General features: G+C 42.3%; 1 protein-coding gene across 1 annotated transcript in view; it reads right to left on the bottom strand.

Annotated features, from left to right (window-relative positions):
• Window positions 1-18,360, bottom strand: part of pex5la (peroxisomal biogenesis factor 5-like a) — a 117,180-nt gene extending 98,820 nt beyond the window's left edge. The window contains exon 1 of the mRNA XM_085347652.1: window positions 18,238-18,360. Within this exon, the coding sequence (XP_085203778.1) occupies window positions 18,238-18,258 (21 nt within the window). The 5' untranslated portion in view covers window positions 18,259-18,360. The remainder of the gene's footprint in view (window positions 1-18,237) is intronic.
• Between the last annotated feature and the right edge of the window lie 794 nt (window positions 18,361-19,154).

Consider the following 19,154-nt stretch of genomic DNA (forward strand, 5'->3'; position numbering starts at 1 on the left):
CTCAGATTTCACAATAGCTTCTGCGTGTGGCCATTTCAGCCTCCTATTTTTAAAACAGATGACCAAAGCAGCGCTTTCTTTCTTTTTTTTCTGCCTGATATTTTGACACTTGTGATAAGCACCGAACACAAACATGATATCACCAAGCAATCACTGTTAAAGAGCTGCTTTCATCACTATTGTGATGGACTCGATGCTTCTGTTGCAGCTCGTTTCTTTCATGTAAATGTCACATTTCTGGTGCAAATCACCACCCTGAGGATTTCATCATAACAGGGGCATTTCTTAACTGGTCATCTGGTGGTGTGTGTGTGTGTGTGTGTGTGTGTGTGGGGGGGGGTGCTCTTCACAAGATTAGATGTGGGCAGCGGTGCTGATTACACAAGGGGCTGTGAGGCACTTGTAATCACGTCATACAGCTTAGCTTTTTGTTTTTTTAAACCCTCTGCCAGCCTGGAAAGTTTCCATCTCTCCCTGTCCGGCTGCCCTTTGAAAAGTTTGCATGGAAAATGAACGCAGAAAGGAACACACTAAAATAATGAACGTGCTGTGAGGAAGCAACTCTCAGCTCGGAGAGTTCGAATGTATGATGTTTCTGCTGCTGCTGTTATGGCCATGAAAGTGCCAACAGTGGAGTGAAACTACCACACATTATCTCGCTCTTCAGAGCCTGGAAGATTCCTCTGTAGTGCACAGCAGACATTTTTGTACTTATATATAAAAGTATTGTAACAGTACTGACAGAGCTGAAACTTTCATATTTTACTATGGACGTCTTTTGGAAAGTGGAAAATTGGCTTGTTAATTAGAATTGACACAGTGTACAGTCACTCTTCACTGAACAGAAGATTTTGTTATTGGATGGTTTGATAGCATTTAGAGAAATGACACATTAACATTGGGGAAATATATTCGTGCAGTGGGGGTTCAAATCCACAGGCTGGGTCCTTCTGCGTGGAGGTTATTTCTCACGTTACCTGTGCGGTTTCTCCTTCCAACTTCCTCCCACAGACGTCCAAAGAGGTATGGGATTGTGGGTGTGAATATGAGCGTGCATGGCTGCTTGTCTCTTTGCATTAGCCCTGTGATAGAGTGACCAGCTGTCCAGGGTGTACCTCCACCCCATGACACCCCATGGGATACGCTACACACCTTCAACTGCACAAGTGCTTAAGGAACTGGATGGATGGACACATTTGATACAGTGATTTGCATCTTTACTGCTTGATCTAATCATTTACAGTCTAATTTCTCAGGGATGTTTTTATCCTTTGTGGTGACCTTCTCATCTTCTGCTCCTTGTTATCCACCTCTTCTTGTCTGTTTTGGATCATCTGTCAGTCTTTTTTTATTTATTTCTGATGTCCAAACTTTTCTTGACTTGCGGCACAGCGAGTGTCTCAGGGGAAATGATATTCAGAACTTCCATGAATTCAGCCTGAGGCCTGCTCACTTCTTCCTGGTTTTCACCTTTTCAGGTTCCTCAGACATGATCTTTTCAGTTTCTTCAGTCAGACTTTCTCCTGCTTTCTTGCTCAGCTCTGCACTGCTTTTCACACCTGCAGTTGAATTCATTAGATTAAACAGACAAATGGTTCAGTAGACAGACAGAAGAAAGACTGTATGTAGATTGTATAATCTGAATTTAATTCACGAACATATGGAGAATAATAAGACCGAAACAGGCTGCTGTGCACATTTCATGAATCTGGTGATAATTTTATTTACGCACTTGTTTTTTGCACATGGTTAGAACATTTCTATGTAAATATAAGTGAATGAGGCCCATTGTTGTGCTGAAATAGGCAAAGTAAAACCTGAACAGGACATCATATGGATGACAATATATGCTTTTTCAAAACCCGCAACATTCACCATTATTAGTGCCATGTTTGGCCTGCAGGACTCAGCAGTGCAGTTCAGCTAACATTACCAGGAGTCTCACTAAGCTGAACTTTAACACCAAATGCATCAAATCGACTGCACCATGATATCGTTTTTTAAAGCTGTTAAAAAAAATCATTAAAGTTGTGCTATAATCCTTTTAACAGGAAACAGTCTGAGAGTTTCACATTTAAATGATTAAGATAAGAACTATAAGTAATCATTTTCCTGGTGGTTGTTTTGTGTCTGCCTCTCGCCTCCCTACGCTCTGCGGAGATCCCACTGCACCATCGTTAAAGCTTTGACTGACCTTTTCCATGGCAGCCTGTCTAACTAACCTGGGTTATATGATAGCTGAAGGATAGGCTTTAACTGACATGATAGCAATCTTGAAGATGAGTGAGGTGAGGCCGTGGAGATGGTAAAGAAATGCTGAAAACAGAGCGGTCATGCCCTTTTGCTCAAGGCTGTAAATCTCTCCCTGTTTCTCTGTATGTGTCTATGCGCCTTTGGACTCTGTAGGTTTACAGACACTTGTGGGCATGCATGCCATAGTGATTTTGTACATTTAATGATTTCTTTGATCTGGGTGGACTGATTGTGCACATTCATCTGTAAAAACTTGAATTGGATGCACAAGTTTGAATTTATTTTTGATTTTCTTGAATCCCGACAGGCTCACGGTCTCATACAGCCTCATACATACAAACACTTCCACTAATATTTGGTTAAATGTCCCTCAGCTGCATCTTGATCAGACCATGACTGTATTTGAGGTTGAAGATCACTTAGTAGTTATTCAGAAAGTTATCTTTCCAGCGTATCTAAGCAGATGCTCATGAAACTGAGCCCGAGACATCCGTGTGAACTTTTCATTGGCCTCTATTGATTTTTCTCCAGTTCAGCTGGAAACAAAACAACAGAGCCAACCCTGAGAAACTCTCCACAGGCTACACTGGCATGCTTGAAGGACCACAGGCATGCAACTCTTATCTCAAGAGCTTGCTTATCAATAAGCTGGAACAAGATTATAATTTTAAGTAAGGCCTCAACTCTAAATGAACTTTACACAGCGAGTCTTGCTTTGTTTCCTTTCATTTAAAATAGACATTTATTTGATTTTCACAAATGATGCACGCTAATGTGCGCAGAGTTGAGATTTTAACATACTGTAAATAGAAGAGGGTGAGTAGACGTACGTGTGTGTGTGTGTGTGTGTGGGAGGGGGGGTTATCTTTACTGTAAGTTTGTTTCCATTGAGCCATCCATCCAGAAACTTCCAGTTAGTGCTGGTGTCCTTTGGTTTAACTGGGACAACCATCATGTGCTCGAAGAACACCTCTGCAGGTCAGTTTATTTTAATAGCTGCACTTTAATCTGATGTTCGGAGAATTGTTAACACGTGTCTTGAAACGTGCAAATGTGTCCATCTCATAAACTCAGGCATTATTCTTCCATTGTCTAATTTTCACAAGCCTGGATATTTTCTCTGAAAACCCTCAAGACCGTTTTCAGGGAAAATCTCAGCAGCTCACCAATTTCTGAAATACTCAGATCACCTTATCAATCAATCAATCAATCAATCAATCAATCAATCTTTATTTATAAAGCACTTTTCATACAGAAAAAATGTAGCACAAAGTGCTTTACATAGTTAAAAGCAGCCCACCCCACCCTCCAACTCACTCCCCACACTCTCAATACACATATATCCCCCCACCCCCACCCACACACACATACACACACGCGCACACTTAAAGAGTAAAAATTGGGCTGGGCTCGCATGAGCCAAGTGAGGAAACATTATAACAGAGAGCCGTCTGCACCGGGAGCCGGTCACAGACCGCAGCCTCCGGGCTGGGCACACAGCAGGAGGGAAGCCAAGGAGCCCCCCAACCAGGCTGAGAGGACCCCAGAGACCCAGCAGCCACGGTCAATAACAGCCCCGGTGCCCTCCGAGGAAACACTGGAGATATGACGCAATACGATGTATACAGGGTAAAATGATAAAATAAATAAGAACAGGATACAATATAAATATAAATATAAATAGAGTAAGAAGATTAAAATATGAATAAGAATAAAATCTAAAAATATTAGGTAAAGCCTAAATTAATAATAGAATAACAGGATAGAATAAATAAGCATAAAAAATAAATAAACGCTAAGTAAAAGCTAAATTAAAAAGGTGGGTCTTGAGCCTGTTCTTAAAAACATGTACGTTCTCTGCGGCCCTGAGCTCCTCCGGCAGGCTGTTCCACAGACGAGGACCATACCACTGAAAAGCTGCCTCTCCGTGAGTATGTGTCCTGACTTTAGGGACAATCAAAAGGCCAGTACCAGAGGACCTCAGGGTCCGCGAGGGTTCATATGGTAAAAGCAGATCTGAGAGATAAGAAGGCCCAAGACCATTAAGACATTTAAAAACCAATAAAAGAACTTTAAAATCGATCCTGAAACACACGGAGAGCCAATGCAGCGATTCTAAAACCGGTGTAATGTGGGCCCGCCCTCTGGTCTTCGTCAGCACACGAGCTGCCGAGTTTTGCAAGAGTTGTAAAGTTGAAATATTCTTCTTAGGAAGACCAGAGAGCAGGGCAGTAATCAATGCGACTGGTAATAAAAGCATGCATCAGCATCTCCGTGTTGGCCCGAGAGAGAATAGGGCGGACTCTGGCTATATTTTTTAGATGATAAAATCCAATTTTAGTTACATGTTTAATATGTGGGATAAAACCAAGCTCAGAGTCAAAAATAACACCCAGGTTTTTCACTTGTAGCGAAGGACATAGTGAAAATGCCTGTAATTTAGACAAGAGTTTCTCTCTCTGAGCCTCGGGACCGACAATTAAAACTTCAGTTTTGTCCTGGTTAAGCTGTAAAAAGTTTTCTGCCATCCAAGATCTTATATCCAAGATACAGTTAAAAAGGGCATCCATTGGTCTGGTGTCATCAGGAGACACGGAGATGTACAGCTGCGTGTCATCAGCGTAACTGTGGAAGTTCACTCCATGCCTCCTGATGACACTGCCGAGAGGCAACATATACAAATTAAAAAGTACAGGGCCTAGAACCGACCCTTGAGGCACACCACATGTCATTTTATGGATCTTAGAGGAGCATGTATCCATACTCACCATAAAAGATCTGTCAGAGACCTTATCTGACACCAACAACCATGTCATGTGTCTTCCTCAGCCTAATGTTCAACTTGAACTTCAGCAGGTCATCTTGACCATATCAACATTTTCTTGGTGCCATATGATTGGCATTAATGGGCAGCTGAAGAGGTGTACCTAAAAGAGTGGCCAGTGAGTGTATTTCTGTGTGGCTGGGAAGCTAACCCAACATTTCGTACTATTTTCTATAGCTAAGTCCCCAGACTGCACTCGATCAGCTAAATGATACCGGATATTTACTGCATCCAAGCAGCTTTTACGTAGCTCCACAGGAACAAGAACCAGATGTGTTTTCATGTATGGATTCAGTGATTTATACGATCAAAGTGAAAGCAGAAAGCAGACAGTAAGTCTGACCAGTAATTACAGAAACCATTAATAAGATCAACGCATATACACTGTGAGGGGCGACACAGTCGTGCGGGAATTTGACCTCATTAAGCTGCCAGAGGAGGAAAAGACAGAAAATAGACTGGAAGCACAAAATGTGCAGGAGGTGCTGGGATGGCGCTTGACTCACAAGCCTGTCTGAGAGAGCCGAGTTACTCGTTTGATGTTCTGTGAGACTGGCGCATGAGAGACGAAAACATTAGGAACACTTTCAACGTGAACTGGCTTTGACTTATATAACACTAGATGGGCTTTTATTGTTGCTCTTAACAGCAAGATAATACTTCCACTCATGGCTCGGTGCAGCTTCCCTGCTGAGTAAATTGGTGTGTAGTGCTACAAAAATAGACTCACACCATGCTGCTCAATTTCTGCTGTCAATTAGTAATTTAAAAAGCACACAATCAGTCACTGTCTCTCATGCACAGAATGAGAGAGATGGAGCAGAAATGTATTACGGACCTACTGCAGTGGACGCTCATTCACTGAACTTCTAATGATTGATTAGTTTCACAGTTCTTGGTCCAAGTAGAAAGTTTACAGGAATAAAAGAATAAATGCTGATATTAGTTTATATGAGGTCGGGGTAGCAGCCCATATTTGCCATATAAAAAATATTCCTCTCTGTCTTTAATGCCTACTTGCATTTTTAGAGATGCTCACTTCACAACATTTCAGACCAGTCTACACAAAATGACTCCTGAGGGAATACGTTTAATGGTGATGACAGCATAAGAATCTGATGTGCCGAGATTAGACGTTACTTACCGTGAATGGTGACTCTGAGCGTGCAGACTTCTGCATGCTGTCACTTTGCAAACAGCTTATTTGTTATCGTGTAATTACGCCACACACAAAGAACAGCTGAAGCCTGATATCTACATCACTTCAACTAGACGTTGTCACAGTCAACAAGCCACACATGAGAGTTTTGTTGGATGCAGACACTGTGACAGATCCACAGAAACACCTACACTCTCACTGCTTTTGTCTGTGATGGATTACGCTGAGAGGAAGATCTGGAGGACACAATAGAACAATGTCTGCCACAAGAGGTGAGGTGTGCAGACGTGAATAACTTTAACCAGGGACACGCTGAGACTGTCTGAGCTGCTTCCTAAAGTCCTCGTTTTCAAAACAAGAATCGACACTTTGCGTTAAAATATTAGCCGGCTGCTTCCACTGAAAGCCAAACAAACATGATTTCTCATCTATTTTACTCTACATATATCAGTCGCTCTCCCCAGAAGAGAAACTCTCAGCCTCAGAATCTGAATTCACATTTTGTCACGAGTCAGAATTCTTATTTGAATAAATTAGTTGTATTTTTTTAAATAATTCATGAGGATGAAGTGGTTACAAAAACATGTGATTTAACCAAATAATAACTGATGCTGACTTCTATCCCAAAGGTCAAAGGTCAGTTTTACTATGACGTTGTAACACTTTTCTATGTTCCACATTTGATCAAAATGAGGAATCAGGTATTTTGTTGACATCCTGATAGAGTTGGTGATTCTGACCCAGGTGCTTTGGAGCTCAACCGTTGCCTTTGTCATCACCGTCCTTATCAAATCATTCAGATGCTTTATTGCAGTATTAATACCACAGAATCCCCAAAATACTATCCACCAGTATTCACTATGTCTCAGTGTTAGTTTTATTAGTCATCGAACATTTTCAGTCACAGCTTTTATCTGTCATATGTTAACAGTGACATGTGACCATGTAATGGCCTTATGAGTTCCAGTTACGCATGCGATGCAATATGTTGTTTCTCACCAAACCTAAGATTAAAAAAGTCATGTTTATCTGGGATGCAGCAGGTCTGGTCATGTACAAACACCGTTAAAGGAAAGACTTTGGTTCTGTGAACCTTTACCACACGTTTCCTTGCGGGTGTTTTGTGTAGAGATGGCACGATACCACTTTTTTATGTCCGATACCGATACCGATATCATAAATTTGGATATCTGCCGATACCGATATGAATCCGATATAGTGTTTTTTAATCAACAAAACTGTTTTTTAATATCTTGCTGCATTTTGTATAAGTTCATACTCAAGTTTAAAACAACAACTACACTAAAGCTATTCTGTTATACCTGTATGCAAAAAAAATGTTTCATAGTTCAGCAATACTGATCAATCTAATAAACTTAAACCTACACCATCCTCCCTATTCTGGTATTTTAAAGAGTACTTAGCATATATATTAAGCAACCTAACTAATAGAGTTCCAACTCCCAGCAACAATAAAAATAAATAAATAAATAAAAAATAGGGAACCACCCCTCACGCTCCACCTCATGATGCTTAATCGACGTAATCAACCTTAATTTGATGCAGTGTGAAAAAAAAATGCACAGAAATCAATTATTTTTCAAGAAATATTAAATAGATTCAACAACTTTCTTCAACAAAATTGCAGACTGCACAGATGGTACCTTCCCAAAGGAAAAAGTACTATAGCTTACTAGGGTATATATATTAGACTTAATAGTTACTATATACAGTAATTGACTTCTATTCATTTTACATCAAATTAAAACTTTGGGTGTCAGATAATTATTTATTAAAAGCTAGACATTTTAAATGAGAATAAGAAAGAAAATTATGTCTTTGTGCCCCCTTTTCCCTGTTCATGCCCTATCGGCCCCCCTGGCTAAACTTTGCTAGATCCGCCCCTGCACAGTTACCAGCGTCAGCTACGTAGAAAAAGATCCTGGAGTAGAAAGTAATATTAAATAAATTCTAACAACAGCTGATCAAGCTTAAACGTGCTGCTGTTGTTCAGCCGCTGGTTTCCTCTTTCTGGTGCAAAGTGGGCCAAAAGCAAACTAGAGTCACGGACTCACGACAGAAAAGCCGATCAGCTGATCGTTAAGCAGTTTCATGATTGAAGTAGCAGCAAGAAGAGGCAGTCGCTCCATATATCGTTTGTTAAGCTTAACGCAGGAATGCTTTACAAACATTCAGAGATGGACTTACACACTTGCTTTACTTCTCTCGGGATAACTTTATCAGAGATGAAATGCCGGGTTGCTAGCGAAGCTCCACATGCTATCCAGACCACCGACAGGTCCCGCATGCCACAGCCGCTCTATCACGTGATGCATACTGCTCCGACGTGCTAACGTTCTGAGGTGAGTTACGGGGTGTTGCAAGTTTTGTGAGGTGCTTTCGTGATATTTAATGGATCGGATTACATTTTTTATTTTTCTCCGATATCCGATCCAGTAATTTAGGTCAGTATCGGACCGATACCGATACGTAATATCGGATCGGTCCATCTCTAGTTTTGTGTAGATAGTATTAATATAGCATCACCCATTTAGCTGCCAAACAGCATTGTTCATTCCATGCATGTGTGGGGAGATGCCATGCGAGCGGGGTCTTTTGACCTCCTCTCTGGCACGCTGCAGCTCCTGTCATGTGGAGGAATATGAATCACACAAACGTGCCTTGCCTCATTATCTACACTTGTGTGAACATGCATGCTCAAGGGCATATGGATGCATCCATGCAGACAACTGCATGCAGGTACCACATGTGCATTTGGAGAAATATACACACATATTCTTAGCTTGTACCTGCACATGCACAAGAGTGAGATGATTTGCATATGGAGAGTGGCATGTGGGACTGCCCCAGGTGAGAAGTTAGTCCTGCTCTGCTGCGATGCTTTCCTGCCTTTAGCCCTCTCAGCTGGCGCACACTTGCACATACATGCATCCCAGCTGTACACCCAGCTCCTCTTTAAGCTCTGCTCTGTAACCCAACTCTGAACTTCTGCCAGGGAATTCATTAACTGTGTGTCTCACAGGTATTTATAGAAATGCAAGGCAATTCCTTGCTCGCTTGCTTCCAACAGACAGACTTGCACAGAAACTCATAGAGTAGGTGAACTCCACTGGAAGTAGCTCAGTGAACAATAGTAGAGGGGCGCTGCTGTAAATCCATCCATCAAGAAAGCCTAAACAAATCTCATACTCACAATTTCTGCAGCATATCTTTGCACAAAGTGTTTAATTGACACATTTTTCAGCTACAGTATCATTATCCTCCACACTTCATCCTTCACTCCGCATTTACAAATAACATCAAAGGCTCCTTTTTCACTACAGCCTTACACAGGAGAGCTTTGACAAATTAGTGTTTCATGTGGCAAAAGCTTCTTAAAATTAAAGGAAATTAGAGCAGCTTTAGTTCAGAGTTTCATTATTTTGGCGTCTCTACAAACAGCTTGCTTCTCACAGCTGTAAACTGCTGGGTAGCACTTGGTTGTAAGTACAGGGCTGCGACAGAGTGCTCAAATTGTCATTAGTGGTGATCATGAGAGGGATGTAATTGGTGTTTGTGGGTACATACTAATTGATGTGATAATTTGCAGACCTTGGTTTATGTGGAGTGTTCTCCTGCAATTATCTGACAAGATTACTGGTTCACAGAGGAAGAGCCATTGTATAAGGCTGAGCACTGATGGTGAAGTTGCTAGTCTAGGTTCAAATACAGAAGGCAGGAAGCTGGGAGTCAGCAAATCAAAAGATGAGTATCTCTTGCTCGGGGCACAAAAACAGATTCTCACATTAAAACAGCAGGGACGGTGAATTTGAGAGCGGGATTTCAAGTGTTCCCCATGGAGCAACAACCTTCGGATAGACCCGACTATTTGCAGTTTCCTGTGGCCCCTCTCTCTCTCTCGCCGTCTGTTTCTACTCACGAGACGTTAAAAAGTTACTTGTATCCCATAAATGGGAGATATTAGGCTGCGGGAAACAAATAAATGAATTTGAAACTGATTTTGTTAGAAACGGCGTTACGTCACTTTATTAAGCTGTGATAATGTTTCAAGCACAGAAGAACCAGTTTGGCCAGTCAAATCATGTCCGTGCGGCGCTAACGCTTACATGTCGCATCTTTCCTTTAATGTTGGCACTTTCAAGCTTGCCTGTCCATCCATTACCAAAGTGACTGAAAGATCTGAGCTCAAATTACACCGGTGGGATCACTTTTGTCATTTACATAAACAAAGTAAAGAGGCGAGTGGTTGGGATACAATTAGGACAATGCTCACTGCATGAAAGCGTCATTTCTTTTGTTACCAAAACACACGGCTAATGAAGAACAGACCAAAATCTCGAAAGAAGCCCCAAAATGGCAGAAATAAACTCAGAGCAAAAACAGGATGCAGAGTTGGGGCCTTAGCTTGAGTTGAAGTGACAGGCTGGGCAACCAAAAGCAGCTAATCATGTGTTCACACGAGCTGAACTAAATCTGGACGAGAACTACGTTTCTGAAGACTGGCACATTTTGCACTACTAAAGATCTTAAATACACATTTCTACCTCTTGACTGCTTCATGTAGGTGAAACTATCAGTTTTAAAGTCTTCACTTTTGTCTCTGGTAAACTCTCAGAGCCATTTTTCAAAATTATTATTGACAATAAATTGCTGAAAGAAATGTCTTTTGAAAATGATATATGTTAATATATTTAGACCAGTGGCAGTAGATAAAGCGCTATACATGCATGCAGTAAATCTATCTGGTGAATTTACAGAGGAGGGGCCAAACTAACTTATCAGCGGGAAGCCCCGTGGAGGTGATGCTCACATATGGCACAGTGAACCTGCGTATTTGTTTACCAACAGCTCTCATCCATGACACCTCCTATATATCCCTGGAGGCCCAAACACATGCGCTCTCCGCACTCAGGCCCTCGTATGTCTGGTTTCTGGAGCAAATTAATTCCCAGTTGGAGAATGGCTGTTATGAATGGGTCGGGTGAAAGAGATGGATGGGCTACCCGTTCTTCTGCACAGCCCCTCCGCTTCCAGTGACAAAGATGCTGAGGCTTGTCCTACTTTTGTGGGAGGAAAAATGTGGCTCTGTACAGTAGCTCAGGGGACTCTCGGCGTGGGGTTGGGAGGGCTGCCGTGTTAACAGACTTGAGGCAGAAAGACACCCGGAGGAAATCAGCGAACAGAGATGATGGTGTAGAGCTGTGAAGCCGTGAAGCCGGGTTCCTTACGTCGATTGCATCCTCTCTCGGTTACAGGCTTCCCGTTTGAGAAAGCTTGCAAAGTTGTGCTAACATTTGGTGAGGGCGATTTTGTGTGTGTCACTAGCTAAGACAGTCAGCCTAATTGCTCTGCTACTCTGTGAGCTGCTGCACTGCTTTGGTGTAGAGAAGCTCCTGTCTGCAAAAAACTGTATAATAGCAACCGAGTCCAGCGGTTTTAAAAGAGTCATCAAAACGCTGAGCAGTGCACATTTTGAGCCACGGTCTATAGAAATGTACTCTTAAGGTGTGAATGATATAAACATACTGCACATATACCACAGCTTCCTTATGTTAAAGCTGGGCACTAATGAATTGTGCCCTTATGAATGACTAAGATCCAGGAAGATATGAATCCTCCAAGTCATCCCAGTCAGAGAGCAGGTGGTTATTCAGGAAACTGTGATTCCAAAGGACAGACTGGAGCCTGGATTTAACAGGAAAGAGATGAATATTCAGTACAATGTGACATGACTGCATCATGACCCTTTTTCTCCTCCGTCCGCTCTCCTCAGCCCAACCTCTTGTCACATCATTCACACCCACATCTGGACTTAATGTCCTTTTTTCCTCCTTTTTTGATTATTCTGTTTCATGAATGGGCGGGTGTTCAAAGAAAGGACAGATGACAGTGAATAACAAAATTTGTCACGGTCCTGGGCCAGTGACCCAGTGTTTTTGCTTTTGTACTTTTCATTTTGATTTTATTACAAAGTATGACTGTCTGTTTTGGTTCTGTCCTAGTATTTCAGCTTCCTAGTTTTGGTAGCACTTCCTGAGTTCTTGTTTTTAGGTTTTGTTATTTGGTCTCCCGGTCTCTGTCTCTTCCTTCTGTCTGTCCACGGTGTTATTTTATCTGCTTTCTGCGTCTGTTAAGTTCTGTGTCTCGTCTGGATCTCTCTGTCTGTCGTGTACTTCCTGTTTTACTTTGTAGGTCTGTGCCTTATGTCTGTGCGTTCAGCTTTGTGCTCTCCCTGTCTCGTCAGTGTAATCAGCGTCAGCCGTGTCTCCCAGCTGTTTCCTCTTAGCTCTGTTCACCTCTTGTATTTAGCGTCTTCCCCTGCTCGCTGTCGCGTCGTACCTTCATACCTCCCCTGTGTGTTCAGTTTGCCGACCTGCCTGCTTGCTAGTTTAGTTTTGTATTCGCAGTTCAGTTCTGTTCAGTTTGTGCACATCAATAAATCTGCTTAAGGTTCACCCTTTAGTTCCTGCGTTTGTGAGTCCTGCATTTTGGGTCCTCTCTCCCTGCCTGCCTGCACACAGCCATGACAAAATTCCCATTCTCCGTGGCAAGAAGAACAATCCCTTTTTTCCTCAATCTGCTTATAGGGCAACAGCTGCTGATGAATGCTTGAATCCCTCTTAGTCTCCGTCTAGTCCGCTTTACAAGCTCCACAAGCTGCTCAGGGTCTCTATTCAGCCTTAACTACCCAAACAGGGGAAGTAGAAAAGCCCAGTGACTGAAGGCTGGATGTCGGCTACGTAGGCTACCTTAGAAAGCAGCGGCAGAAGGCAAATCTTTCAGGTTGTTTATCTTGTGGTTAATTAGACATTTTTTTCCTCTCTGTATAAAGACATATTTGGCGCGAGTCAGCAATTCTCTGGTTTGGAAAATGTGTATTTTTTATATTTTTAATTCAATTTCAATTTCAATTTCAATTTTATTTCTATAGCACATTTAAAAGTCACAGGTACAACAAAGTGCTTCACAGACGAGCCATACTTTAAATACCACAAATGTTAAACTAGTGTTCATGGCACAGAACAGCTGTGCATGACTTCACAGAATATGCAGCAGGACAATGCTTCAAAGCAGTACTTCTATCTAAATGTATGTAAATTAGTCCGTAAGGCCCGTAGCACCACTTAAATGAACCTTTTTACCCAATACATGCAAAGAAAAAAACATGGTGGCGATGGCACTGGCCTAACAGCAGCTGTGTCCCCAAGAAAGACAGTGCACCCCACTACGCTGCAAACACTGCTCAGGAACAGCTCGAGGACACCACTCAGCCTCCAATTTCTGCATATACCAATCCAATAAACCATTTGCACTAGCACAAGTGGATTCATGAAGTCCCTACCCAGCAACAAACAGGACCCAAAAATCTGCTGTCCCTGGAGGACCTGTCTCTAAGCCCTGAAAAATCAGAGATGTTCTGGGGACACGAGGAGTACATAGACAAGATACTGCAGTTGGTTTTGATGTTTTGATAAGTGGAAGTAAAAAAAAGGGAAGTTTAAACGCAAGTTCAGACCCCAGTGCCTCCATCCATCTATCCGTTCATCTTCTGCCACTCCTATGAGTCCAGGTTGCAGGGGAAACATTTAAAGCAGACATGCCCGGACCTCCCTCTCCCCACCTACCTTCTCTAAGTCATCTGGGACACCCAGGCATTCCCATGCCAGACAAAAGATATAATCCCGAGCATGTCCTGAGTCTGCCTTGGGTTCTCCTTCCAGGCAGACATACCATCAACACCTTAGCTAGTAGAAATCCAGAAGCCAAAACATCTCATCTCAGTCCCTACGAACGACTCTACTCTGTGTCTCTCCTGAATGGCCAACTTCGCCACCTTATAAGACAGTAGTCTCATATATATTGAAAAGTTAGAATGCCCTGATACCATCAGACAGTGAGAGAGACCATGATTTTAACAACCACTGAGACTCTTAAGAAAAAATAAATGGTGAATAATAAATGTTCAGGGTTTGAGGGGCTGCTAATCTCCTGAACATCCATAATGTAACGGTTTGTAAGTGTTACAGTAGTTAGGACGTCTACAGGTTTCAAGCCCCGCTACATATTTTCAACAAGGAGAGCAGTACTGTCTGTGGAGCTTTTGTTCTAGCCGGATGCCACCTGATTTCACTCATTATCCTGGCTCCTGAAATAGTCAGGCCTATTAAATGGCTCTTAATCAAGACCATGGTTCATTAAATCAAGGAGAGTTTAAAATAGTGGAAAAAGCTTCCGGGAGTCCTCTGCTGTCCCTCAAGCTGACCGCCACAGCTGTGGGAGAGGCGCTGATAAAAACCTTACAACAACAACATTAAGAGTTTAACATACATGAAGTACAGCCTGATTGATTGCACAGCTCCGACCGATGAAAGGGTGTTTCAGGATGTTACATGCATGCTTGCATACGTTCTCTTGCTGGGTTGTGATACCCTGACGCTCTTGTATGCTCCCTTGTTTTTTCTGAATCTGTTGATTCATTAATATTTTTAAGTTCTCCAAAAGGTTTTATCCACTAAGCATTGTTTAAATTTTCAGAGTAGTTATATTTGAATATTCTAATATTTGTGTTTAATAGGATATACAGGTCATCCGATTACCACAATTTATTTTTACTCAATTAAATTTTATTTAAAAAGCGCCAAATCACAACAACAGTCGCCTCAAGGTGCTTTATATTGTAAGGTAGACCCTACAATAAACCCAACAATCATATGACCCCCTATGAGCAAGGACTTTGGCGACAGTGGGAAGGAAAAACTCCCTTTTAACAGGAAGAAAGCTAGGGATGGGGTGAGAGAAGGAAGACGGGATAAAGACATGCTGTGGAAGAGAGACAGAGATTGATAACAAGTGTGATTCAGTGCAGAGGTCTGTGGTCTATGGTGACTGGAAAGGAAAAACTCAATGCATCATGGGAAACCCCAGCAGCTATTGCAGCATAACTAAGGGAGGATTCAGGGTCACCTGGTCCAGCCCTAACTATATGCTTTAGCAAAAATGAAAGTTTGAAGCCTAATCTTGAAAGTAGAGATAGTGTCTGTCTCCTGAATCCAAACTGGAAGCTGGTTCCACAGAAGAGGGGCCTGAAAACTGAAGGCTCTGCCTCCCATTCTACTTTTAAATGCTCTAAATACTCTTTGCATTTGAATACATGAATATAGCTCTGAGAAAAGCTTTTGGCTGATTGCACTGAGAAGAACCCAAAAATACAAAGATATGCGCCATGCTGTGACAAATAAAAGACAAGGAAATGAAATGCAAACTAAGAAGCTTTCACCCAAGACAGCAAACTGTATGAGTAAATCTAGTACACGTCTAATACAATATTGATGTGAATGACTGTGATCTTAAGAGACTTGATCTACTTCTGATCAGCGAAAGCATCCATCTGAGATGCTCCCCGAGGGCCTTGAAAAATGGTAATCAAATTACGTAATCATGTTGCGCTTAACAGAGCAAACATCTAAAGGCCTTGGAGCGTCGCTTCCATTAAGCCAGTATGTTTTATACACACAGTACACGCACTAATTAGATATACTGTAAACACGAATACCAAAGCAGCTAAAGCCAATTCAGCGATTGCAGTGTACAAATTGAAATGTTCTCATGTAGTTTGATGAAGAATGGGTGTACTAAATCTTAAACTTTAATAAATGTACTACTGTATACAAGTGAAATATGCAGGGAAGTAACAGAAACAGTATGTTTTGTAGCTTTTTGATAAAGATGAGCAGCTGTTACACACCTTTGGTTTACCCTTCTCTTAAAGGTAAAACGTTTCTCGATGTCACGTTTTATACCATAACACACAAACACACATTTGTAACTGCCTGGATGCTGGGTGTTATCATTACCCATGTGTTTAGGGTTCATTTAGGGGAAAAAGAATAACTGGAAAAAAATAGCAGACACAAGTCCAGCATTGTATTTCTGCCAGCAGCTCTCTGCAGACCACAATCCTCAACAGCCAACCAACACTTGGCATCAATCATGAGACCATGCACAGGCCAAAATATTTGATTCATCCAATAATGTTTCATTGTGTGAATATCCCCTGCACTTATGCAAAATGTGTTTATGGAAATACAGAAAGCCTTGGATTAAACTGCACACTGGCCCGCACATGCTCCGCTTATCCAGGTCGCAGGGAAAGGAGAAGGTTATCAAATAAGAAATGGTAAGATGGAAACTGGACATTCTTATCTCGCTCCCCAGCCAGCTGCCTCCTGAGCTGCAACATTCATAAGCTGACAAATCGTGCTGACTGACAATTGTGTAATAAAGGAGAACTTACAAGTGTAGCTACTTTGGGATAGGAAATCTGATAGCTCTGACTGACGGATTTCCTATCCCAGTAATGCATCACAAAGTGTGTGCAGTGTGAGCTTCACTTGAAATTCCGGCGACCCATTACGCCCAGTGATTTCCACTTCCAGCATAAATTTGGAGGTCACATTAGGCCTGTGAAATGCTTGATGCAAAAATGAAAATGCAAACATAACAGACGTGCACTTCATGTTTTACTGACTGTGTGTGATACAATTTAAACCGTTATGAAGAGCGAACAACTCTAAAAGTGTTCCATGTTGATTAATTTCTGCAAAAAAGCGCTGACAAATGTGCATATTAGCCTCTTCTCTTCGAGGAAAAACAGTCCTCCTTTATGCCCAAAGAAGCCATGCTATCAGTTCCAGTGTCTCTCCGACAAGAGTCTGATAGTGTTACCGATTTAGATAGCTCAGATTTCATATGCTCTCCCAGAAGCAAACACTTTACTTCAAGGAGAAAGGGATGGAAAAATAAATGTATCCCTTACACAAGCGGATGTCAAAGCAAAAATATTCCCATTACTCACTGCTGCTAAATAACTTCCGTATAATCTCTTAGAAAGCACAGTGTTTTGTTACAGCTGTGATCTAAACATGGCACAGAGTGTAATGACTTGCGTGCATGTGATGAAAAACACAGAAAGTGTCTGACAACTGAAACATGAATGTAACAGAGAAAACTTTGATTCAAAGCACGTGATTTTCTCCTTTTTAAAAAATCATCCAGTTTCTGAGGTTTTCCGCTGACCCTCCCATAACAAACACGTCCGTGGTCATCCAGGCAAGAACTGTTGGCATTTTCAATGAATACCGCTGCTTGAGTAATATATCATGAAATATTAAATGTTGGTCTTCAAAGCTCCCGAGTACTGACTCAGGACTGCTGGTCTTTTATTACATAATCAGCTGTCTGGAAACGAATGTATCTTTGTCAAGCAGCCGTGTAAATTTCACTCCATGTTTATAAAGCAAAGCAGAGGCTAACATTAACCGCAGAGGAGGGGGTTACTGTTTATGTGACAGCGTGTGATTGTACCGCACGCCACACATGCAGCTGTTGGAAGCTGCTCACTGTAACCCTCCGGTCTCTGCTGAAGTCAGAAAGCTGATCGTCGTCAGCTCGCCTCGTTTTAACGTCTCAGATGAGTTTCAGGCTCTTATTAAGAGCTGACTGAAAATTGACGTCAAATTGCGTGACGTCACGCGAGTGATTTGTTGCGATGTCACGGGCTGCCTGGTTAAACAGACGAGGTTTGCCTCCTGTTTACCTTTGGCACGCACCTGCACTTGCAGTTGGCGCGCCACAGTGCCCTTCACTCCCTCCGTCTCCCCGGTGATTACCGCAGCTAATGAAGGCTGTAGCAGACTCGAGTGCTGGACTAAATTCACGTATTAACAGCCTCTTTGAGCAAATTTCCCCCCCAAAACTTGAAGGGCCCGCATCAGCAGACGTCTCTCAGGTAAATACGGCGTCAACATCGAAACAGCAGTGCCTCGAGATTACTAAACCCACAAGGAATGAAAAACAAAACAAAACAGAAAAGCTCTTAACATGAACTACAAATGCATCCAAATCTTGTTCATTTGTTCCATCACAACTGCAACATTTCGTTTTCCATCTTAATTGAGACGTGCACATCCTGCCTCCTTACCTGTAAATGCCCCTGGTACATATTGAGCACACAGTCGGTCGCGGCTCTCTCCGTCACTGGATCTTCCTTTTACACTTCTTCCCGGCTTGTATGGGGCGCACAGTGTCAAACTCCAAGTGTGGACATCAGAAGCCGAAGGAGAGTTTTTGGACTGGAGGTCCAAAAAGGAGCAGACAGAGCAGAGCTGTCCTCTCCTCGGGTGCTGAAGCTGACACTTTGCGCTCATCCAGGATACCTCAGCGCGCTGACACACACGGAGAGCGACGCCGGACGGCACTTTCTTTTCTTTCCTGGTTTTTTAATACTTGCAGATTCCTGAAATAGTCCTTACATGAAAAACACAAACAAACAAAAATAAAATTCTCTCGAGATTCAAGTCTTCATTCTGAGCGCGCTGGCGTTTTCCTTTCGGTCTTGCTTTAAATGTTTTGACGCTCCTGCTGGGCTCTCTCTTCTTATAGCGCGCTCCTCTCTCCTGCTTCCCGACTACTCCCTCTAACCCAGCCCTCTGGTGCCTCCCCCAGTGATGACGTGCACAGCTCTCGCTCGCTCGCTCTCAAGATCGTGTTCAGGAAATTTCAAAAGTTCACAGGCGTAGAAGAAGAATTTATAGCAGAAGGATTTTGTCATGAGCAAATTGATTTTAAAAACGTTTTATAAGCTTTTATAAGCCTCCCGCTGAGAAAGCAGCTGAATGACACGGTTAAAACACGCAGAGGAAACAGCGTCTACAGAGCGTGACATCTGCGTGCGATGAACCAATTAGTTGCCGTTTTCACTCGTTTTAATTAGTGGAAGCCACAATTCAGTGATCAAAAACAATGGAGACATGTGGTTTCTTAGCAACGTAGGAGATCTATATGTTTAAAGTATAGCCCACATTACTGTCAGTGCGCGTGTTTTAATCTCACACGTAC

This window comes from Diplotaxodon limnothrissa, linkage group LG23 (assembly GCF_057381915.1).
Source record: "Diplotaxodon limnothrissa isolate DT_005_m linkage group LG23, D_limnothrissa_male_GT1.1, whole genome shotgun sequence".
NCBI classification, from domain to species: Eukaryota; Metazoa; Chordata; class Actinopteri; order Cichliformes; family Cichlidae; genus Diplotaxodon; species Diplotaxodon limnothrissa.